Source organism: Martes martes, assembly GCF_963455335.1.
Source record: "Martes martes genome assembly, chromosome: 6".
NCBI lineage: Eukaryota > Metazoa > Chordata > Mammalia > Carnivora > Mustelidae > Martes > Martes martes.
In genome coordinates, this window is record NC_137893.1 from 83,547,611 (window position 1) to 83,571,326 (window position 23,716).

Consider the following 23,716-nt stretch of genomic DNA (forward strand, 5'->3'; position numbering starts at 1 on the left):
TTTGAGTATTTGCTTCCAGATAAGGGGGAATGAATGTGGCTGCAAATGAGGCAGGACTGGCCATGAGTTGATGGTTGTTGGGTCTGGGTTATGGGTTCATGCGAGTGCATTATGTTATGCTGTCTACTTTTGCATGTGTTCTAACTTCTCCATAACAAAATGTGAAAACAGAAAGTGAAGAGGACTGGGGCACCTGGGTGGCTTGTCCTTCTTGAGCATCTGCGACCTGATTTTGGCTCAGGTCATGATCTCATGGACAGTGAGATTGAGTCCAGTCCCATCCTCCCCACCCCCCCACCCCCGCCCTTGGGCTCTGTGCTCAGCAGGAAGTCTGCATGAAGATTCTCTCCCTCTGCCCCTGCCCCCACATGCTCTCTCTCCCTTTCTCTCTCTCAAATCAATAAATCTTTAGAAAAATGAATAAATAAATACAATCTTAAAAAAGAAAAGAAGTGGAGAGGATTGGTGAAGTTTAGGGTTGGGGGAAGGAGTCAGGCATCTGCTAGAAGAAATTGTTCAGGCAAAGCTCTGAGCTGGTGGGGCAGGTGGGTATGTGAGCCCCCGGGGGTTTACAGGTGCTGGGGCATGAAGCTGTGCCGAGCACGTCGGGGATCCAGATGACTAAGGCCCAGTCCCTAGGCTTTGAGAACAAAGATGAGTCTCAGTGGAGCGCCCTGCTCCAGGACCAGTGAGACTAGAACCCAGTGGGAGAGCCCTGAAGGGCCAGTAAAGCTGTAAGGGGGGTTAGGAGATGGGCATTTGTTGTGGAAGGGCTGGGAGACCGGGTGGTAGGGGAAGCTTCCAGCAGAGACAACCTGGCACGCTAAGAGCAGGGCAGTCTGGGGATGACGCAACAAGAATGTGCTCATCCGGGTTCTCAGCCAAATCTCTGCTGGAATTGTAGGCAGCTCACCTTTGCTTTGGACATCTGACTTCTTTTGTGTCCTTACTGGGTGACTTTGGTCAGGTTACTTAACCTCTCTGATCCCTGGTTTTTTCTTCTGTGAAATGGAGGTAGTAATGGGGCTGCCTCATAAGGTTATTGTGGGATTAAATGAGAAAATGCTTGTAAAGCACTAAAAAGAGTGTGCGTTAGCTGTTATTATCAGAGTTTCGGGGAGGAAGCTGCTCTCCCCTGGGGCAAGGAGGTGGAGACGGTAGCCATTAAAATGAGAGCCCGGATGGGGAGGTGAGAACAGCTCTGTATTCCTCCCTGCTAGCCCTTAACAGGTTTGTGATCTATTTTTAATTTGAAAAAAGTGGTTTCCTCATAGCAGTGAGCCACTGGTCAGATGCAGAAAAGAAGTTGCTGAGAAAATTTCAAGTAAAATCCACTGGGCCTTATGATAAATCGTGGCTGGTCAAGATCAGCCATGGGAGGGCTCCAGAAACTGCCTCTGGGCCCCGTTGCCCCCTTGGGAGCAGAAGGTCAGACCCTGTGAGGGAGGGTGGGGCCTGAGCAGGCTCCTCCCTCTTGGAGGAAGCACGGGCCTTTCCCCTTCGGGGCTGTGGCTCTGGGACCACTTCCTCCTTCCTTACTCTGAAGCTGGTAGCAGGCCCACTGAGCCCTCTGGAAAGACCAGAGCTCATTCCAGGATGCCTTAGCGCCTCTGTGACCCCACGTGGGGGTGGCTGAGGGTGCTGATTGGAGGCCTCCCGCCCTGTTTCAGGGGTAGCTGAGGACCACCATGGAGGCCTGCAGAATGGAGGGAGAGAGTAAGGAGAAGCTGGCATCTGTGTCCAGTCTGGTGACCGTGTTTGAAAACAGCAGGTATGTGGTGGTGGGGGTGGCAAGGGTCGCCAGGGCCAACCGGTGGGCTCCCTGTAGTTCCATTGTCCAGCCCGGGCCCCCCTCTGCCCACCCACCACCAGGCCTGGAGCACAGGCCCTCCCAGTCTCCATGGTTAAGGATCAGTACTCGGGCCACCTTGGCCCCCCACAGTGAGCAGTTTTCTTTCTGGGCCCATGCTAGACACCTCCTCCTGTCTGAGCTGTGCCCGGATTCCTGGTAGAATGGAGGAGTGTGGTCAGGCCCCAGGAGCTGGGCAGCGGGGAGGGTGTATGCACAGATATGTTGGGGAGAGTCCAGAGGTGTGTAGTTATGAGTGAGTGTGGGTGGGCCCCACAGTGCTGGGGCTGCAGCACTCCACCCATTGCCTCTCCCTCAGAAATGATGTTGATGCTTATCAGACACTCCTTATAAGTAGGACAACCATATAATTTTTCATTCCAATCAGGGCACAATTAAAACTGGAAGTGGATGCCATTAAATTTTTTTGGTGGAGGAAAGGGGGCGAAAGGAAAAGCTGAGACTGTATTGGGCGAACCCAGATGGATCAGCAGCCTACGTTTGGGACACTGTTCTAAGTGACTTGTGTGACTTTTTTCGTTTAATTATCTAACAGCTTCCCGAGGGTAGGTCTATTTGTAGTCCTACCTTCTGATGAGACTGTGGGTGTACAGAGAGGCAGGGAAGCTCAAAATGCTTCAGGTTCATGGATAGGAGCTCCCATCTGAAGGGAAAAAAAACTGGGCCGGATGCATGGAGTTTACTGGTGGCCCTGGCAGGGGCGGGGTGTGTGTGTCTGTGTGTCTGTGTGTCTGTGTGTGTGTCTGTGTGACATTGATCTACTCTGCAGGCTTTTCCTTTCTTTTCTTCTTCTTTTTTCTTTTTTATTTTTTTGAAGATTTGATTCCTTTACTTGTCAGAGAGAGAGAGAGAGAGCACAAGCAGGGGTGGCTGCAGGCAGAGGGAGACGCAGGCTCCCCACTGAGCAGGAGCCCGATGCTGGGACTTGATCCCAGAACCCCGGGATTATGACCTGAGCCGGAGGCAGACACTTAACTGACTGAGCCACCCTGGGCATTCCCCTGCAGGTGTTTCTTAAACCCAGCACTATGTTAGGAACTGTTGTTGGTAGCATTCTCTGGAAATAGACTCTAAGGTAGAAATTTGCTTCAGTAGATTTATTGGGGATAGTTTTGGGGATGACACTTGTCGGTGCAGGATATAGCACTGGGAGAAGCTGAACTGTGTATACTTGCAACAAAGGCCTCAGCCTGTCCCAAGGAGCTCTGGAGCTGAGATTTCCGTCAGGTTGTTCTATTGAGGCAAAGCCGGGGGTCTTTGTACCGCCACATGGACCAGTCATTGGATGTGGACTTGACCTGGAATGACACAGCATCACCCAGAAACTGTAGTGGACACAGTAGCCAAAAGAATGATCCCTGATGGGAGGATTTCTGTCTTTGGACATTAAGCTTATGGAATTACTGTGATGCCTGGTCACAGACAATAGATTTCCCAAGAGGAGCCTAGATTCTGTGCTGAGGGAACTCAGAGCAGAGAAAGACTTCTGTGGGCTTCACAGTGGATGTGGCACAGATGTGGGCCTATAAGGGTGGTTCATCTTCTTGAGCTCGTGACCTTACCCCGCCTCTCCCAGAGTTCTTTGCCAAGCACGTTCTAGTTCAGCACCGAGGACAGCTCTAGGCACCGCCTTCCTGGCCCACCACCCGCCCCTTGGAGTGTGGGGAGAGAGCACCACCCAACTCCACAGGCCAGGCATGCCCAGTGGAGACCCGTGGCATGTGTGCCAGGCCCAGGCAACACTGGGCAGGAGGAGGCAGCCTGCAGACCAAAATGGAGTCAAAGGAGGCCTTGTCCGCAGGGTGAGAGCCACCCGTTATCGGGTGAGGAGCCCCGTGCCAGCAGCCTTGGCTTTGGCTTTCTTGCGAGGTCTCCCCAGCACCTTAGCTGATCCAAAACTGAGGGGTGAAAAGGAAACAGAAGTTGGCCTGGGGCACTTGGAGGGAAATGCAGAAGCTGAAACCAAATGTAGAACAGAAAGCCAGAGGCCCAGCTATTTCCACGGGCCGAGGAACCCGGCACCAGGGTGCCAGACAGGGGTGGGAGAGCCCATGGGGAGCCGTGAGGACTGGTTTCCAATCCTCTCTCTCCCACCAAACAGCTGAGGGACTCGGGGCGGACATGTTGACCCTCTGGACCTGCTTCTCCTTAACTCAAATGGGGAGGGGCAGTTTAGGGTGAGGTCTCAGGAGCCAGCATGCTTGATCTGGATCCCATCTTTGTCACCCCTAGCTTTGTCACTAATGCTCTCTGTACCTCAGTTTTCTTAGCTGCAAAACCAGGGTCATGAAAACCTTTCTCAGAGTTTTGGAGACTTTGTACATGTCTGGTCTCTCCATCTACCAGCCTGTCTGTCTCGTTGCAAGCCTTTCCATACCAAAGAGAATGGGTATAGCCCAAATTGTGGGATATATTCAGTGAGGGTGGCCTCTTTTATCTAAAGAATTTAACTAGCCTGTGGACCCTGTAGTAGGATAAACACACACAAAGCTACCCTTCAAGAGGGCATTCCTGGAGGAGCAAGGAAACTGCTTCCAGACTGCCTTTCCCCTGCCATTGGAGATGTAGAGGGCATGGTTCCCATGGAAAAGCCCCAGCTTCAGCAGCTCTGTCCTCCCTGTAGAGTGTTCCATGGCTCCCACCTTCTCTCCATATATAAGTTACTCAGATTTTAGGGCCTTTCCTGCCACAGAGACTAAAAACAGAGGTGAGATGTATAGGTGAGGGTAAGCTGGGGCCACTTAGAAAGCACTGTATACAGATGAGGGGTTCCTCACTGTGTTTTAAAGAGGGAAGTATGTCGTTCTCCAGAAAACAAAACAAGTCTACGCTGACTCATTTTGAAGACTGGAGTTCCCTCCAAGAAGATGTTGGGGAAGGAAGTGGATGTTTTACTTAGCAAATTCCTTCTGAGTGCAGGGGCCACTTCATACCTGTGATTTGCATTAATCACCCCTAAATCCCCACCAGGGAAGTGCTATCCTTCTTCCTATTTTACAGCCAGGAAGCCCTCAAATCTGTTTTGTTCACCTCAGGACTCCAGGTGCAGCATCCAGAGTCTGCAAGCTGGAGATCGAACATCACTGCCCTGGGGGCAGGGCTCCCCCACCCGCAGAGCCGTGGAAGGAGCCCAACCTTGGGGAGACCCTGCAGGGGTCCGAGCCCAGGATGGTTAGCAGGAGGTACCTGAGCTCTCTGAAGAACAAGCTGTCCAGTGGGGCCTGGAGGAAATCTTGCCAGCCTGGGACCCACCCTGGGCTAGGGACACAGGTGCCTGAGGGCTAGAGCAAAAGTGGGGAGCTGGGGGGACCCCTTCACTGACCTCCTCCCAGAAAATTCTCTCCCAGCCAAAGCCAGCGCTTCCCCAGACGGGGTCTCTTGTGTCACCAGAGATCAGTTGAAAGCTAGATTCTCTCCTCTTAATGGCCTTTGATTAATGCCTACAACGCACCCCACTGTTGGCATCATTTCCCGTGCCCCTCACTGCAGGAGTCTTTTAGGCAAGGACATGAAAACTCAGACAACTTAAAGAACTTGTCCAAAGCCACGCAGCTTAGAAGCGTCTCCATTTTGTGAACAGGTACCCTTCCCATGTGTGGCCTCAGTTTATCCACCGAAGGAGGCAACAATCCCAACTAGAAATAGAGGCTAGTGCTAATGCTGCCGTTAGACTGATCCTGGACAGGTCACCTGCGCAGTCGGTTGTCGGTTTAATTGTCTGTGGTGTTCAAGGGCTTAGGGTGCATGACCCTGTACACCCTGGAGCCAGACCACCAGGGGTCATGCCCCAGCTCTTCTGCTTTCTAACTGTGTGACCTTGGGCAAAGCACTTTTAAAGTACCTCTTTGTGCCGTTCCCTCATTTATAAAATGGGGAGGGTGATCATGTGGTGGCTGAGTACAATTTATTATTTCTCACAAATCTCTGGGTTGACTAGAATGCTCCCTGATGGTTCTTCTACTGGTCTCACTTGGGGCTTGTGTTAGCTAGCTTGGGGCTGCCATGACAAAATGCTACAAACTGGGCGATTTACCGGAAATAGATTTCCTTATGATTCTGGAGACTGGAAGTCCAAGATCAAGGTGCTGGCAGGGTAGGTGTCTGGTGAAGCCTCTTGTCCTGGCTTATCAATGGCTTTTGTCTCACTGTGTCCTCATGCGCATACTCTCCTGGGGTCTGTCCCTACTCTTCTAAGGACACCGGTCCTGTAGGATGACGACCTCACCCTTATGACTTCATTTAACCGTAATAATCACCTCCAAGGCCCTATGTCCAAATACAGTCATATTGGGGCTTTAGACCTTCCACGTATGGATTTGGGGAGGGGGCCACAATTCAGCCCATGATAGAGTTTCTCCCATGACTGCAGTCAGATGGTGACCACTGCTGGAATGCCCGAGACAGCTCAGTTCTCAAGCCCGGTGCCTGGGCAGGGACAGTAGAAGCTGGGTTCAGCTGGGGTGCTGGCACAGCTGGGCCCTTGGCTCTCTCTATGAGTGAGGTCTTTGGGCCTCTCCTCTCGACATGGCCTCTCCATCAGGGCAGCCAAATTTCCAGATGTGGTGGTTCCTGGCTCCCAAGAGAGCATAAGCTTCCAAGAAGCTTCCAGACCTTTTAGGCCTTTGGACCAGGTCTGGCACAGCCCCACTTCCTGCCCCATTCTTTGTTAAAGTGATCCCGGCGCCAGCCTAGATGCACTGTGGGAGGGCATGAGCGCCGGGAAGTGGGTGTTCATTGGGACGTCTTTGGAGACTACACCCAGGGTCCCCATCAGAGGAGACCAAAGCTGTCTCTCTCCTTCTCCTTCTCCCCCTTGACCCGCCTGCAGGAGCCTGAGGAAAAGAGGATCGTCCAGGAGCTCCTGGAGACAGAGAAGGCCTACGTGGCCCGCCTCCATCTGCTAGACCAGGTCAGGGCCCAGAACACCGCCCTGTCCTGCTCCGAGCTCCAGCACCCAAGTCTCCTCTCCCCACCTTCACTCTCCCTTATGTGTACCTCACTGGCGCTGAGAGTTAGGACCTGGCATGTGATTCGAGGAAGTTTCAGTCTTTACCCTCATTGGCTGGAGTTGGGGCAGAAATGAGGATTTAGGGAACTGATGCCACTTGCCATTCCAGCCCTGGTGCCCAGGCCAGCACCTCGCGTGTAGCAGAGTGCACATGGTCCTCCCAGCCGCGCACAGAGTCCTCATCTGTTACCCCCACACCCAACATCCTCACTGTTATTAGACTTCACACATTCTTAAAAAGCCCCAAGCCTGAGGGTTAAATATTCATGCATTTGGAGCATGATCCTTAGCCTGGTGAAGTCCAAGACCTTGACCGACATGAGGTGGGCCCATTTCTGACATTCATCAGCTGCCAGGCCCTGGCCAAGTCCCTGAGCCTCTAGGCCTTCATTTGCCCATCTGTAAGGTGGGCAGAATACAGCCCTTTCTGTCTCTTCCTGAGGCTGTTTCAAGGATGATGGGAGGCTGAAGAGGTGAAAGCATCCCCCAGACCACAGAAGGGCCCGGAAAGCCCCCAGGCTGTGCCTGTCTCCGCCTGGGCGGGTGTGCGGGAGGGGCTCTTCTAGGCCACGGACCTAGTGACTGGCGGGCGCGGCTGCAGGTGTTCTTCCAGGAGCTGCTGAGGGAGGCCCGTGCCAGCAAGGCCTTCCCCGAGGACGTGGTCAGGCTCATCTTCTCCAACATCTCCTCCATCTACCTGTTCCATGCACAGTTCTTCCTCCCAGAGCTGCAGCGGCGGCTGGACGACTGGTGAGAGGTCCTCCGTGAACACCCGAGCCCCCATGGCCACAGCCCAGGCCGGGACAGGGTGCAGACCCCCGTGGCACTAGCTTTGGCCTGTTCGGCCCCCTGCCCCTGCTGTGTGTCCATGATGGTCTCTTCCCCTGGGCTCAGTCTGTGCTCACAGTAAGGGGCTTGGACGCGTGGGTGCTAAGGGGCTCTATGTGTGTGTATGTGTGTGTGTGTCCTGGGGAAGAGGGTGTGTCAGTCCCCACCAGGCTGAGGGACTTTAGAGCCAGTGGAAAGAGGCAGTGCTAACTGAGGGCTTCTGACATGCCCGGCCTTGGGTTTCACACCTATGAACTCACTGATTCTTCAAACCCATCTCCTGTGCGGTAATGCAAGGAACTGTCTTCATTTTCAGAGACGACCACTGAAGCATTTGGTGGAGGAATTACTTGCTTTATATATTTTGCTTAAAGAAATGCCACGAGGACTGGGGTGTCCTTTAAAATTCTTCAGCAAAGAGAAATGTCCATAATTGTTAAATTCAGGGTCAGATATATAGGGCCTCATTATTATATTCTTTTTCCTTCATGACGGCTTAAAAAGTTTTTCGCGATAAAATGTGGGTTGGTTTTTGTTATTTTTACTTTATTTTGAAGATTTTTTAAAAGATTTTATTTATTTGAGAGACAGAGAGAGTGAGTAGGAGGGAGAGGGAGAGAGAATCTGAAGCAGACTTCACTCTGAGCTCAGAGCCAGACAAAGGGCTCGATCCCATGACCCTGAGATCATGACCTGAGCTGAAACCAGGAGCCAGGCACTTAACCAAATTCACCACCTAGACATCCCTGGGTGTTCTGTTGTTGTTATTGTTGTTGTTGTTTTAAAGATGACCCTATGCCTACCACCATTCCTGTTTTTTTCCAGTGGGAGAATGGAGATACAGAGAGGTTAGGTGACTTGTCCAAGAACACACAGCTAGAGTAAGTGGAACAGTTGGGAATCAAACTCAGGAAGGCCAGCTTCAGGGACCGTGGGGCCCCTCATCACTCTGCTGTCACAGCCCCTGGGCTGACCTTCAGGCCCTACTACGATATGACCCTGGATATGTTCTTACCCCTCTGGGGCTGTTCCGTCATCTCGAAGATGGGACAATGACCACCCCCCACAGAGGTGTGAGAATTAAATGGGGTGAGACCTGTGGTGTGTCTTGGACGGTGCTTGGCTTCTGGCCCTTGCTGCCATTACGTCAGCTGCCTCAAGTGGTTTCGGGATGTGTGGTGGGGGCCCGACGCTATGCTGGATCTGTGGGTGGAAGAGAACAGCATCTGCCCTCGGGGCTTAGAATCTGAGGGGGCTGGACCCTGCACATGTGGGTGAGGGTGATGAGCCCCCATGCCTGCACCCAGAAGTGCAGTGGAAGGATGTTTTGGGGGTTTGTGTGGTTCAGAGAGCCTGGCCTAAACTGACCCTGCCTGAAGTCGAGAGAGGAGGTCCTTGGGCTGAAGGCAGTACGGGTGGCCCTCTTCCAGGATAGCTACCCCCCGCATCGGTGACGTCATCCAGAAACTGGCCCCATTCCTGAAGATGTACAGTGAGTATGTCAAGAACTTTGAGCGAGCGGCTGAGCTGCTGGCCAGCTGGACTGACAAGTCTGCCCCCTTCCAGGAGGTGATCACCCGCATTCAGGTGAGGCTGGGCAAGGGCTGGGGCTGAGCCTGCACTGCCACCCCAGTGGGTACTGGCTCAGATTTCCCAGGGATCTGGGGCACTTCCCGCTCAGCTGCTTGCACAGGCTTCCCACGCCAGTGTGCCCCACCCACTGCCCCCGACCCTCTTGGCAGCCCGCTCTGCCCTTCCCCACTCTCAACCCACACTGTTCCACCTCCCATCCCTCCCCAAGAGCAGCGAGGCCTCCGGCAGCCTGACTCTGCAGCACCACATGCTGGAACCTGTGCAGAGAATCCCACGCTATGAGCTGCTGCTCAAGGAGTATGTCCAGAAGCTGCCAGCCCAGGCTCCAGACCGGGCCGATGCTCAGAGTGAGGATACCACCCCTGGAAATCCACAGGGCTAGGGAGACCTGAGCCATTCCCCTTTATTGATTGAACACCCCATCAGCTATCAACATTGATTGTTGGTACTTCCTAGATGTTATCTATACCATTAGCCGTTTTTATAGCCACTAAGGCCCAGAGAGATCAAGCAACTTGCCCAAGGTCACACAGCCAGAAAGGGGCAGAGTTGGGATTTGAACTATGCCTATATTATGCCAAAGCCTGTGCTCTTTCCACAGCACCCTCTGGGTCTGACTTGGTATGGGGAGGAATGAGTTGGTCACAGAAGCCCAGTGTCTAAGCCCTATCTTTCAGTGGCTTCCAGTCTCTCCACTCTGGGTGAGAAATGGCCCCCATCACACAGTCATTCCACGTGCTGGCCAGGCTTCTCCTACAGTCACTCATGGCAAATCCTCGGACCCCTTTGTTAAGCCTTAAGGACTTTCTGCCTCAGCCCCCAGCCCCACATTTTCAGGAGATAATTCTGGCCCTGTGCCCTCCTTCAGAAGCACTCGACATGATCTTCTTGGCCGCTCAGCACTCCAACGCAGCCATCACTGAGATGGTGAGCAGCTGGCCCTCAGGGGTGGGACCAGCAGGCATCCCCAGGGGCCCTGTACCTCCTCCCTGCAGCTCTTAGCCACCACCCCGCCCCCGCCGTCCAGGTCTCTATCCACTCATCCCCTCGGCCTCTGCTGTCCTCCCCCTCACCTCCCGTCCCTGTCCACACAAGGCAAACCTTCCAGAAGCAGGTGGGCCCTGCTGGGCCTTGGCTGAGGGTGCTCACCCTGTCCCAGGAGCGGCTGCAGGACCTGTGGGATGTGTACCAGCGCCTGGGCCTCGAGGATGACATAGTGGACCCCTCCAACACCCTGCTCCGTGAAGGTCCCGTCCTCAAAATCTCCTTCCGCCGCAGTGACCCCATGGAGCGCTACCTTTTCTTGGTACGAGGACGCTAAGTGGCCCTTTCCCCCTGCCCTGGAGAGGGCGGGCCAGGGGCCACTCCCCACCAGGTCCCACCTGCCTCGTGTCTGCCCGGCACCGTGGCAGAGGCCGGGAAGAGCCTGCTTCTCTGTGCGTTATTGCTTTGGCACCCAGGTGACTTTAGACAAGTCACAGGCTAGGCCTCAGGATTTCCAACTGAGGGGTTTCTCAGGTAGGCCCTAGGAAGCAACAGAGGCAGAATTGGAACCCAGTCTGTTTGGCTCCAAACCTTGCGGTATTAAACTGCTCTAGGAACTTTAAACATTAAACTTGCTCTAGGAACGCAAAGCGGGAGAGAATCAGGTTAGCTGGTAAGAAGAACTACCCAGATTGGCACTCATGAAGCGGGGGTGGGTGGGGGGGTGTCTCCTGGAAATCTGGCAACTGGTCCTCCCTGGAGGTCTGGAGGAGGGGGCTGTAATGTCCCATGAGCCTCTGCAGCCCTGAGCCCCATGAGAAAGGCCTTGTAAGTCTGAGGCCCACAGACAGGGCGACTCCTCAGTGACCATCCTCATCAGATTGGAGGCCAGATAGACAGCCCCTTCCTCATCACACCTGCGACTCCTGGGAGCTGACCTGGAGCCTGGCGAGAGGAGAGGGAGGCACAGGGTGCTCCAGCTCTGCCTCCCCGTCCTTCCTGCCCTGCCACTACCCACTCCCTCACCATTCCTTGTCTCCGGCAGTTCAACAACATGCTGCTCTACTGTATACCCAAGGTCATCCAGGTGGGCGCCCAGTTCCAGGTGAGGACCCGCATCGACGTGGCCGGAATGAAGGTGAGAAGCACCCCGTCCCCTGACAGCGCCAGGCTTCATCCTGAGGCTGGGATCGAGTGTGGGGAGTAGCAACAGGGTCTGCCGGGTTCTCAACCCAGGAACCCAAATCTGGAGATCCTGGGCTAACATGGAGGTGGGAACGTTTTGGGGTCGGAGCTCTGCCCTGTGGGGGCACACAGGCCTGGCCCACTCTTTGGGACAGTGCCCTCCCTGGCCTGACCTCTCTCTGCTTTCCCTATCCACCGCCCCAGAGCTCTAACAACTTGAATATGTGCATGAAGCCCTGGGAGTCTTGCAAAAATGCAGGTCCTGATGCGGTTGGTCCGGGGCGGGACCTGAGACTGCGTTGCTACCAGCTCCCAGAGCTGCTACCGCTGCAGGCCACAGGCCACACTTGGAGCAGTAAGGGTCTACATGGTCAGCTCCACCACTGGACCGTGTGTGTCCCCAGCCAGAGATGGCCACAAATGCGTGGGGACAGCAGTCCATAAATAGTGCCCACCGACTGGCTGGTCCCTGTGGATTGGGCCCTGCATCACCCCACCAGACTCTCATGTATCCCTATAGTGGAGGAGCTGTTATTTTCCTTTGCCTGTTTCTTTTAAAAATAACACTTTTTTACTTTAAAGCATAAATAATACACATCCCCAAATCAAATATAAAAAGCGCATACAATGAGAAGTCTCCTCCCCACTCTAGCCCCTAGTTCCCTTCCAGGAGACAGACTTTTTGCTTCTTTGAAGGCCTTCTGGAGGTAGTCTTTGCAGACACCAACTAATAATATATTTATTATTGCTTCCTTACTTACATTTTGCATAAACAGTGAAACCATTTTCCAGAGACACTGTTTTCTACTCGGCTTTTTTCACTAAGTGCTAAGTTCACTAAGTTCACTCCAGGCTAAGTCTAGTGATCGGTGCACGTCAGGACATTAACAGTGGCCTCACCCTTCAGTGGGTAGCTGCGGGGTGTCCCCGTTTGTGCAAAGTACTGTAACCCATTCAGCTAGCCCGCTACTGAGGGACAGCTAGTCGTTCCCCGTGAATAACTACAAAGGAATAACCAGGTACATGCCTGCATGTGAGTCTATCTGTAGTTAGTCCCATCCAAAAAAAAAAAAAAAAAATCCGGAAATAAACGGTGGCACATCGAGACAACGGAATATTGTTCGGTGATACAGAGAAATGAGCTACCCAGCCATGGAAAGGCAGGCGGGAATCTTCAGTACATTTTGCTAAGTGAAAGAAGCCAATTTGAAAAAGGCTACACGCAGTGTGGTTCCAGCTGTCGGACACTCTGGAAAAGGCAAAACTATGGAGACCGTAAAAAGCTCATTGGTTTCCAGGGGTTAGCGGGGAGGGAGGGACACGCAGGTCGGGGGATTTTAAGTGCGGCAAAGCTGTCTCATGCTTCACTGGAGTGATATTTGGCCAAACCCCAAGAATTCACCAACAGTGAATCCTAATGGGGACTGCGGACTCTGGGCGATCATGACGTGTCCATGGAGGTTCATCAGTCCTCATACATGTCCCCCTCTGGTGGGGGATGTTGATAATGGAGAGGTTCTGGTGTATGGGGGCGGGGGAGGGTATATGGGAAATCTCTGTATCTTCCTCTCCATTTTGCTGTGAACCTAAAATTGATCTAAAAAAAAAAAGCCTTTTTTTTTTTTTATTAATTTCAGGGGTAGAATTTAGTGATTCATCAGTTGCATATAACACCCAGTGCTCATTCCATCAAATATCCTCCTTAATGCCCATCACCAGTTACCCCATCCCCCACCCACTTCCCCTCCAGCAACCCTAAGTTTGTTCCCTATAGTTAAGAGTCTCGTACAGCTGGTCTCTCCCTCTGTTTTCATCTTATTTTATTTTTCCTTCTCTTCCCCTATGTTCATCTATTTTGTTTCTTAAATTTCACATGAGTGAAATCATGATATTTGCCTTTTTCTGACTGACTTATTTCGCTTAGTATAATACCCTCTAGCGCCATCCCTGTCGTTACAAATGGCAAGATTTCATTCTTTTCCATGGCTGAGTAATATTTCAATATTATATATATATTCAATATATGTATTTTATATATATATATGTATATATATATCTATCTATCTCACATCTTCTTTATCCATTCATCTGTCGATGAACATCTGGGCTCTTCCCATAGTGTGGCTATTGTGGACATTGCTGCTATAAACATCCGGGTGCAGGTGCCCCTTTGAATCACTATGTTTGTATCCTTTGGATAAATACCCAGTAGTGCAATTGCTGGGTCATAGGGTAGAACGATCTCTAACTTCTTGAGGAAGCTCCCTACTATTTTCCAGAGTGGCTGGCCTGGTTTGCATTCCCACCAACAGTGTAAGAGTGTTCCCCTAAAAGTCTTTTGAAAGGAAACTGAGGCCCAGAAATGTTATAATTTGCTTGGGGTCACACAGCAAATCTTGGTTTGAGCAATCATACCAGGTAAAACAGAGTCCAGAGTCCCTGGACCCAATCACCCTACTGGGCTGTCTCCTCTTTAGGCTTCAACTCAGAGGCGAAAAGCTTATGCAGAATTGCAGGCATAGTGGAGTAAGTCAGGGTGGGGAGGAACTTTCTTGACAACTCTGATCCCTCCTGAGCTCCAGTGTGTCCTGAAGGCTGAGGCTGGGAGAAGCGGAGGTCAAGTCCGGCCGATCTTGGTATGCTTCCATTTCTCCCATCCCGTCTCCCTGTCACTGGCCCCCCAGGATCTGCCCCAGGAGGGAGGTGCAGGTAGGAGTTGAGCCAGGACCCTCAGTCCTCTGGAGAACCCCTGGGCCTCTGAGAGCCCTCAGCAGGGAGGACCTTGTCTTGCTCCTGACTGGGCTTACATGGCATTTGGGTCCCAATCAAGGGCCCGAAAGTGGGGTGCACCTTGAGCATGATGAAGTCCAATGGGGGGACCTGGGCTCCCTGTGGGGATTCTAGCCTCCTCCCCACACCTGAGCTGCCTGCAGTCTTTTACGATTGTAGCCTTTCACCCCGTGGCATCCAACCACCCTTCCTGAGTGGTCAGAATGTCCCAGAGGCAAGGGTGTGTGCAGGCTTGTAGGTCTGGGAGCCTTGGTGAGTGAGACCGAGAAAGGCAGGTTTATGGAGAGCAACAGACAGACAGAAATGGAGACAGGCAGCCCTGTCTTAGGGCTGGCAGAGACGCAGGTGTAGAAAAAGAGAGGCAGAGATTGACAGATAGAAAAGCCAAGAAATAGAGAGATCAACACAGAGTCCTAAAGAGAAAATACACAGAGACAAGACCGAGAGCATCAGTGCGTGCCGAGTTCCTGGCTCCTGCCAATCCCAGTGAGCACATTTCCTGCACAGAGTGTCGAATGCTCTAGCAGCTGCCCAGCACCTTCTCCTGAAGGGCCCAGGCTGGGCCAGGGCAGAGCTGTCTACCTGCCTACCATCTGCGTGGGAGCCATTTCCCAAGTCTGCAGTCTGAAGGTAGGTCTGGCCTTTGACCACCATGACAGTTCCCACTGGCCTATGACCCTCTGGCCTCCTCCTTTCTGGATAGCAAGGAGGCCTAGTTCTCAGCAGCTGATTCTCCCAAGGTCCAAGTTGGTCCTAATGTTGTGCCATCCCACACAAGGCCAGCCTGGGAAGAAGGAAGGGATGCAGGCACATACACACCTAGAGTCTCCATGTACAACTGTGTAGGTTGGGCACTGCACAAGCACATCTCACGTAGGATGAGCACATCTCATCCAAGCAGACATTGTGGACTGTTTACTTACAATTCTTATTGTCCGGCAGATGGCAGTCAAGTGTCTTGTTCCAACAAAATCTGAATATTACGCAGTTTGCCAACAGATGTCAGTAAAGTGTTTTGAAGAAGGGGTGTCTCTTTCTAATTAGTACAAAGGCACTGTGTGGGTTAGCAGGGCCCTCAATGGGCCCAGACGTGGGGAGTGGTCGAGACTGGGCTCAGCAGACCCTGGAAATATCCTCTAGAAGCTTTCATCCTGCCCTTCTACAGAGGAGGGTTCTGGCCCCTCTGGTTCCCCCTTTTCTTTTCTTTTCTCTTCTTTCTTTCTTTTTTAAATAGTTTATTTATTTATTTGAGAGAGAGAGAGACAGCGAGAGAGGGAACACAAGCAGTGATAGTGCAAGAGGGAGAAGGGGGCTTCCCACTGAGCAGGGAGCCTGATATGGGGCTCAATCCCAGGGCCCTGGGATCATGACCTGAGCTAAAGGCAGAGGTTTACTGACTGAGCCACCCAGGCGCCCCTGGTTCCCCCTTTTCTAATAAAAGCATCATATTTCTTTTTATCTCTGGGCTCCAAACCATAGATTTCTCTCTTCTTTCCCTCCCCCATTTCCCTCACCAATTAGTCGTGGAGTCTTGCCAGATTTCCCCATATCATTCCCCAGAGAGAAAGCGTCTTGCTTCCCAGGTACAGGCTGGCCTGTTCCCCCCAGATCCAGCCCTTCTCTGCCCCTTGCACGCAGCAGCTGGAGTGGCTTTCCCAAACACCTCTTTCCACATCACAGGAGCTTCTCCATGTATCAACCCTCAGAGCCTCCCCATTACCATGGATTCAAGTCCAAATCACATCAGGCACCTTCTAGAGGGAACAGACCAACTCTGTGGCCCAAAGGGTAGAGCAGGCCTAACATGAGGAAGGACATACCCAGAGTCAGTTTCCCTGGGACGCGGTGGGCCGGCCTGAGAGTGTGCAAAGGCCTGGTTGCCACAGGGCAGGGAGCCAGCAGAAAGCCTCAGGTAACAGGTAGAACAACAAGGTTCCCCACACCACAACTCTTGTCTACGTCTTAGTTTCCCCTTGTGACTCTCCACTCTGGGAGAGGTCTACGTTTATGGGACTCTGGGGTGGGGTAGAAATAGATGTTCTTCCACCTTCCCCTGGGAGGCCAAAACCCTGAATTCAAACCCTCATTCTGTTCTTTAGCTGCTGTGTGAGCTCAGGCGGGTCTCTTGCCCTCTCTGAGCCTCCATCTCCACATCTCCTAAATGAAGGTGGTAGCATCTCTCTCCCAAGATTACTGTGAAGATTTTCTTTAACTTTTTCTTATGGACAGTTTGGAGCCAAGAAAGTAGCTCAAATAACTTGTGTACACTCATCACCTGATTTCAGCTGTTAACTCAAAGCTGGTCTTGTTTCCCCAGCATCCCCCTCCTATTCCTCTTTCCACCGGATTATTTAAGAGCAAAGCTCAGACCCATAATCATTTCACCTATAAATACTTCAGTATGTGTCTGAACGAGATAAGAACTCTTTTTTTTTTTTTGCCATAAAAGGTGACAACAGGACCATTATCACATCTAGCAAATTAATACTAATTATTTAATAATACTGAGATCCTTTGGTTTTCTTTGACGTGTAAATGCCTTCTCACAGCTGATGTGTTTGAATCATTTGGGATGTGTTTCTGACATCCCTTCTAATCCATTACACATCCCCTCCTTCTTCTTTTTTCTCGTGTTTTAATTGAAGCAATCAGCTCATTCTCCGGGAGCATTTCTCACGGTCTGGATTTTGCTGACTGCACCCCTGAGGTGTCACTCAACATGTCCCATGGTCCCCCACATTTCTTGTAAACTGGCAGCTAGCCTAGAGGCCTGACCAGATTCGGGTATGCAAGACCGTGGCTGGCTGCCACTGCCCTCAGGAGGAGTGTTGCAGCTAAGAATTAGGGTTGATTGGCGGGTTCAGCAGTACGTGTTAAGTGAGAACAGGTATGGGGAGCCCTGAGCTCAGTGGCTGGCACATAGTAAGCATTTCTCACCGGCAGACTTCATGATGGCCATGGACTTGGGGTTCTCAGACAGGGGAACAGTGAAAGACAGGAAGTGGGGGGAGATGTCTGTCAGATCTCTGGATTGGGCAACCAATTTCTTCCTTCACTGTATGGGATGAAGAGTCTTATTCTAGGCCTTAGGTCTGCTCTTGAAAAAGCTATGTCCCCAAACCCAATTTATGACCCAATTTCCATCTTTGGTTAATCCTTTGTCGGAAACTGTCACTCCTACCTCACACAGAGTCAATTTAGCTGCTACTGAAATTCTAGGAGCCTTGACATCCTGTTTACTCAGGTGCATTTACTTGGCTCCACAGATTTTGGGAGGCCAGGGAGAAGGTCCTCATACCTGTCCCTCAAATTCGAATTATTCCTTGGGCGCGATCCACCTCCATCCACCTCACGGTGCCTGGAGGGACGGAGTGTGACAAGTCTGAACGAGTCATCTCCCTCTCATTCCGGAGCAGGTGCGGGAGCTGACTGATGCGGAGTTCCCCCACTCCTTCCTGGTGTCAGGGAAGCAGCGCACTCTGGAGCTGCAAGCCCGGTAGGCATGGAGCCGGGGGCTGGGCCGGGCGGGAAAACTGGGAGTGGCTGCTCTCCTCAACACCTGTGTTCACTTTCCGAGCAGGTCCCAGGAGGAAATGATTTCCTGGATACAGGTACCAGAACATTCCAGGGCCCCTGGGGTTCTGAACCCAGCCTACCCACCCAGGCCAGGGGTGGGGGGAGGAGGTGTGTGTGCATGTGTGTGCACGTGCATGTGCGTGCACACATGCCCAGCTGCTCCCTGTGCATCCTCAGGAGTCACTCTGTGTTAGTTTGGAATGAGACCTGGGTTGAAATCTTGCTGCCTTTCGCTGCCTAGCTGGGTGGCCTTGGGCAGGTCACATAATGTCCTTGAGGCTCAGTTTTCCCATCTGCAATCTGGGGCTAACTGTTTCTCCTCCCTTGAGTCAGCTGGGTGTGTTTAGAACCTGGCACCCAGCACCCAGGAGGCTTCCAGCAGTGTCTGTTGACCGAATGGGTGGATGGACAGAGGAGCGAGCCCTCCTTGCCACTCCCTAACCGCTTCCCGTGTCCCCTTAGGCCTGCCAAGCGGCCATTGACCAAATCGAGAAGCGGAATGAAACCTTCAAGGCTGCGGTCCAGGGCCCTGAGGGAGACACCCAGGAGCAGGAAGTAAATGAAGACTTTGCCTCCCTCAAGGGAGCCACCAGCCTCACACAGGCGCATTCCCTCTCTTGGCTCTGCCCAACCCAGCCTGGAGGGCGGAGGGGGGGAGTGTCACCCACCGGGACTGATTTAAAGGGACCCAAGAAAGCCCACCCACCCCCACATCAGAGACTCAGTGCCAAAGGTTCTCCCATTAGAAAAAATTTCCTTTGGGAGCCTCTCTACGCAATCCTCCCCAGGAAGGATTTCATGTCTGTGTAGCTCAGGCTGTGGGGGGAGGCAGGTTGGGGATGAAAGTGCCCATGAAACATTAAGACCAAGGGAAAGTGGGAGGCAGGTGGGGTGGGAGAGGGAGAGTGTCCGGGACTTGACTTCCACTCTGAGCTCCGAAGTCTGGCTTGCTGGGTGTCTTTGCTGAGTCCCTTGACGTCTCTGGGCTCAGCTTCCTCACCTGTGCAAAGGGAGTCATATTAACTGATCCATAGTATAGTCCTTGCCAGATTTGGTTGGCTTCGAGCGGAAGCCGCTGGGAAGCAGGGGGACAGAGGGCCCCTGGGCCTCAGGGCGGGGCCAGAAGGGGGTCCTGAAGCCCCCACCCGACCTCCCAGCAGCTGCTGTCCGAGGAGCTGGGCCTCCGGGCGCCACAGTGGGTCCGGGACAAGATGGTGACCATGTGCATGCGTTGCCGGGAGCCCTTCAACGCCCTGACGCGCCGCCGGCACCACTGCCGCGCTTGTGGCTACGTGAGTAGTCCCGCCAGCACCTGTCCCCTCACCTGTCCCTCGTCTGCCTCCACCCTCCCGGCTCAGGGCCCCTCCGGTCTCCCCACCAACTCTGCCAGCCTGAACCCATGCCACCCAGGGGCGCTGGGTGCTAACTCAGGCCCGGATACATGAGTGGCCTTGTTTGGACCTTACAATGTCCCCCTGCGACCCAGCGGCTTCTGTGATCCCCGTTCTGCACATGTGGAAGTGAGGCTCGCAGGGCTTAGACGAGGTGCTCCAGACACCCCGTGAAGCTGGCCCTGCGCGTTCACCTGTTCTTACCACTGCTTCCTGAGAGCCCCAGACCCAGCCCGGGGAGGTGGTCTCCCAGTCCAGGTGGGGCATGCACCCAGCACCCCACCAGCCCCACGCCTGTCCTCCCGTCTTCTTGTGTGACCTTGGCTCTCAGGCCCCTCCTCTCCAGGAAGTCCTCGGCTCTCCAGCACCTGCTCAGTTCTGCGGCTAACTGTGCCTCAGTTTCCTCGCCTGGGCAGTAGGGATTATAATAGCTACCTTCAGGGTGGTAGTGAGCTCCTCCTTTCCTTCCTCAACAGTTTCGGGCAGGGCTCACTCAGAGCAGCAGTCACCAGCTGATTGAGGAAGGAACCTGTCCCCTCCTCGTATCAGCTCAGGCCCAGTTACTCGAGGCAGATCCTGCTTTGCTTTTCAAGCACCCGCTGCACTTGGGCTGTTCTTTGTGGACCCAACAACCCCCTCGGTTTACTCTGCAAACAGAGAAGCCCTTTACGGCCTCAGTCTTTAATGACTTCCAGGAGACAGGAGACCAGCTGGGCAGGTTGGGGCTGCTCAGGGAGGTGTCCCCAAAATGCACTACATGGCAGTTGGAGCACAGAGTAAATTTCAAGGACTGGGAACACACCTGTGTTTAGACGTAAGTGAGGCGTTCTATCAGAGCCAAATAGAAAGGATCCAGGGATTAGCCACTGTTCTTGGTGATTCACGTCTGCAAATAAGGGTTGAGTCAATTCACGTTTGCAACTTGGTAAGTAGTTCCTAAAATATTATTTAAAATAGTTAAGAAATACAAAGAGGCGCAAAGAGTAACAATACCTGTGACCTTTAAGGTACAGGGAGGAAATATAACATTCTGACAACTGAATGAAATGTATGATCCTTGATTTTTTTTTTTAAAGATTTTATTTATTTATTTGACAGACAGAGATCACAAGTAGGCAGAGAGGCAGGCAGAGAGAGAGGAGGAAGCAGGCTCCCCGCTGAGCAGAGAGCCCGATGTGGGACTCGATCCCAGGACCCTGGGATCATGACCTGAGCCGAAAGCAGAGGCTTTAACCCACTGAGCCACCCAGGTTCCCGTGATCCTTGATTTTAATCATGGATCGGAAAAACAAAACCAGCCGCAGAGGCCCTTATTGGGAACTTTGGGGAAAATTTGATCACAAGCAGTAATCCTATATGGATGTTAAATTTCCCAAGTGTGATCATGACATAATGAACAGTCAGGAAAATGCCCTTGTTCTTACACGACACCAGCTATTTATTTGAGGGTATAATGTCACAATAACTGTAATTTATACTCAAATTGCTCAGAAAAATGATACATTGATATAGAGAGAGATAAAGCAAATGTGGCAAAAATGTTAACAATCGGAGAGTTTGGTGGGGACAGTATCATTGCAGTATTCTTTTGACTTGTCCGTAGGTTTGAAATTTTTCAGACTAAAAAGCTGGGGGAGGAGAAAATAAATACACACTAGCAAGATAAAAAAATTTAAAGCTCAATAAAATAAAATATTCCCAAGGTAGTTAAAGCCCCCTGTGTGGGGCTCTGTGAGATACCCTTGGCCCAATTTCAGGATTTCTCATGCCTGTGCCGACCTTTGTATTCTGTGAGTCATCTTTTCAGTCGTTTGGGTGCCCAGTTTCTGTCTCCCCACCTGCCAGACCGGAATCCTGGTGCGGGTGGGGCAGGCCAGGCCTTCTCTGGCGGGGCCCTCCCAGACCACGTGCTGTGTTGGCCACCCAGAGGAGTGGCCCTTGTCTCTGTGTCTTGCCCACCATTTCCAACCCCACATCCTAGGCTCACGGTGACACCCCAGTCTCTCTGGAGGTTACAGCCTACCCCCCCCCCGCCATGCTTCTCTCCGAGTCTTGCCAGGCCTCTTTCTCCTGGCTTCCCCAGCATGATCCGTGTTGGTCTGCCTGGGGGCTTTCTCCGCGCTGGGCCAGCAGGGGCTGGGTGGGGGGCATTCCCCCCAATGCACATGGCAGGTCTTCCTGGCAAAAACCCGCCCTTCATGTTTATATTAGAACACGCTTGACTCTAGGATTGCATGAATCTTAAAGCTAAACCATGGAACTTTAAATACCTGTCCTGTCCCAGGGAGGGCCAGCTGCTGCCTGTGAGCAGAGGGGCCCTTGGCAAGTCACTGCCCCCTTGCTATGGGGGAGGATGGAAGGGCCAGCGCTGTCCACCTGGTGGGGAGGCTGGGACAACCAGAGGAGATGGCAGAGGGGAGAGAGAGCTTGGAGAAGTGAATTAGAGGCAAGGGTGTGTGCAGGGAAGCCCCTGGGATTAATAGCCGCCCTCACAAAGGGGGAATCAAGACACACCTGTGGGGGTGGGGGCACACAGTTGGGGGGAAGCTCTTGAGCTCCCAGCTGGGGGAGCACAGAGCCTGAGCTCTCCCCTGAAACCATGGCCTCCAGGCTGGGCCTCTGCCAGCACAGGGGACCACCTGTCTCTGCCTCCATTCCTCTCCTGAAGTTTGCTTTGTCTTCCTCCTGTCCCCAGGGGCTCTCATGCCCCCCACCATCTCCCAGGCCAAGGCACCAGTGCAGCCCTCCCCTGCCTCACCTCAGGCCCCGAGCCCCTCCTTCCCCCTCCTCCCCTAGGTGGTGTGCGCCAAGTGCTCCGACTACCGGGCTGAGCTCAAATATGATGACAACAGGCCCAACCGCGTGTGCTTCCACTGCTACACCTTCCTCACCGGAAACGTGCTCCCCGAGGACAAAGAGGACAAGAAGCGGGGCATCCTAGAGGTGAGCGCCGAGGGCCTCCACTCAGCAAGTGTGTGCAGACGCCTGCCCCGTGCTGGCCCTGTCCTTGGTGCTCAGGACCAAGCCAGCCGAGGTCACACTTGCCATCCTTATCTCTGCCTGTGGTCCTGGGGAGGTGGGGAAAGACACCCCCCCCCATGCCTTCCAGCTGAACACAGTTTCCGGGGTTCACGGCTGTGCCCTTCCACGGACCTCTGCCCACTTTCCAATCTTCCCCATTCCCTGCGCATGCCTTCCCCACCCAGGAGGCCACACAGCTCACTCCCTCCCTGCTCAGGTCCCAGTTCTGTTCCCTGGGGCAACTCACAGGTAATTAGCCCTCCCAGCACCTGCCCCAACCTCAGGCTGCCTGGGGCTTGACCACAGCTCTGCCACCGACCAGCTACATGACCACAGGGCCCTGGTGGGACCTCTCTGAGGCTCAGTGACAAATGACCCCTCCTTGTAGGGTTGCTGCAAGGACTAGAAATGGTGATTGTCAAGCCCCTGGTCCAGTGTCTGACACAGGGTGGGTGCTGCATTCCCCAACAGTCAGTCTCTCTCTCTCTCTTTCTGGTTTTTAGAAAGGGTCCACAACAGGGTCCGAGCAAAGCATCATGTGCGGCTTCCTGCAGCTGGTCGGGGACAAGTGGGGCAAGAGCGGGCCCCGGGGCTGGTGTGTGATCCCCCGGGACGACCCCCTCGTCCTCTATGTCTATGCTGCCCCTCAGGTAATGCCACCCCCTGCCTCCCAGACTTTGGCCTTTTCATGGTATGTGTGTGTATGGGGGGTATTGTGGGCCCCATATGCCAGAGGAGGAAACGGAGACCCAGGGAGGATGTGGTTCCCTCCAGCCAGAGGGTTAGTGGCTCTCAGAGCTGGGCCCCGACTCCAGGTCACAACAGCTTTGCCCAGCGGGCAGCCAGTCCTCCTCCATCGTGATGCCCTTCCACCAGTCCACCCTGCTTCCTGGGTGTTTGGGGAGCAAGAGGTGGGTATGTGGCTGTTACCTTCAAATTGGTTGTCCCAGGTGCTGGGGCTGAGCAGAAAGACAGTGGCCCATGGCTCTCTCCTCCCCTCCCAGGACATGCGGGCTCACACCTCCATCCCCCTGCTGGGCTACCAGGTGACTGCGGGGACCCAGGCTGACCCTCGGGTCTTCCAGCTGCAACAGTCATGCCAGCTTTACACCTTCAAGGCTGAAACCGAGGAGCTGAGGGGCCGCTGGGTGAAGGCCATGGAGCGGGCAGCCAGTGGCTGGAGCCCAAGGGAGCCCAGTGATGGAGACCTGTCCGACTGACGCCCAGCCGACTGCTCTCCCCTTCAGAGCCCGGCTCCTGCCTGGGGCTGACCCTGTGGCGTCTGTGATCCACTGTTCCACGCTGAGCTTTCAAATAACCAATTTTCAGGGGCACCTGGCTGGCTCAGTCTATAGAGCGTGCAACTCTTGATCTTGGGGCCCTAAGTTTGAGCCCTGCGTTGGGTATAGAGATTACTTAAAAAAAAAAAAAAAAAAAGAACTTTAAAATACAAACAACCGATTTCTAGTC

The 23,716-nt window shown here is 53.3% G+C and overlaps 1 protein-coding gene across 1 annotated transcript; it reads left to right on the plus strand.

The window, feature by feature from the left end:
* Window positions 1-1,703: 1,703 nt before the first annotated feature.
* FGD2 (FYVE, RhoGEF and PH domain containing 2) lies at window positions 1,704-23,716 on the plus strand (the record flags this gene model as incomplete). Its single annotated transcript, XM_080805673.1, has 16 exons — window positions 1,704-1,771; window positions 4,906-5,140; window positions 6,699-6,779; window positions 7,480-7,628; window positions 9,137-9,293; window positions 9,508-9,646; window positions 10,168-10,226; window positions 10,459-10,605; window positions 11,329-11,421; window positions 17,675-17,754; window positions 17,839-17,869; window positions 18,297-18,389; window positions 18,995-19,126; window positions 22,022-22,168; window positions 22,750-22,896; window positions 23,251-23,716. 16 exons carry the CDS (start codon window positions 1,704-1,706, stop codon window positions 23,464-23,466), a joined length of 1,974 nt encoding a protein of 657 aa, XP_080661799.1. The 3' UTR covers window positions 23,467-23,716.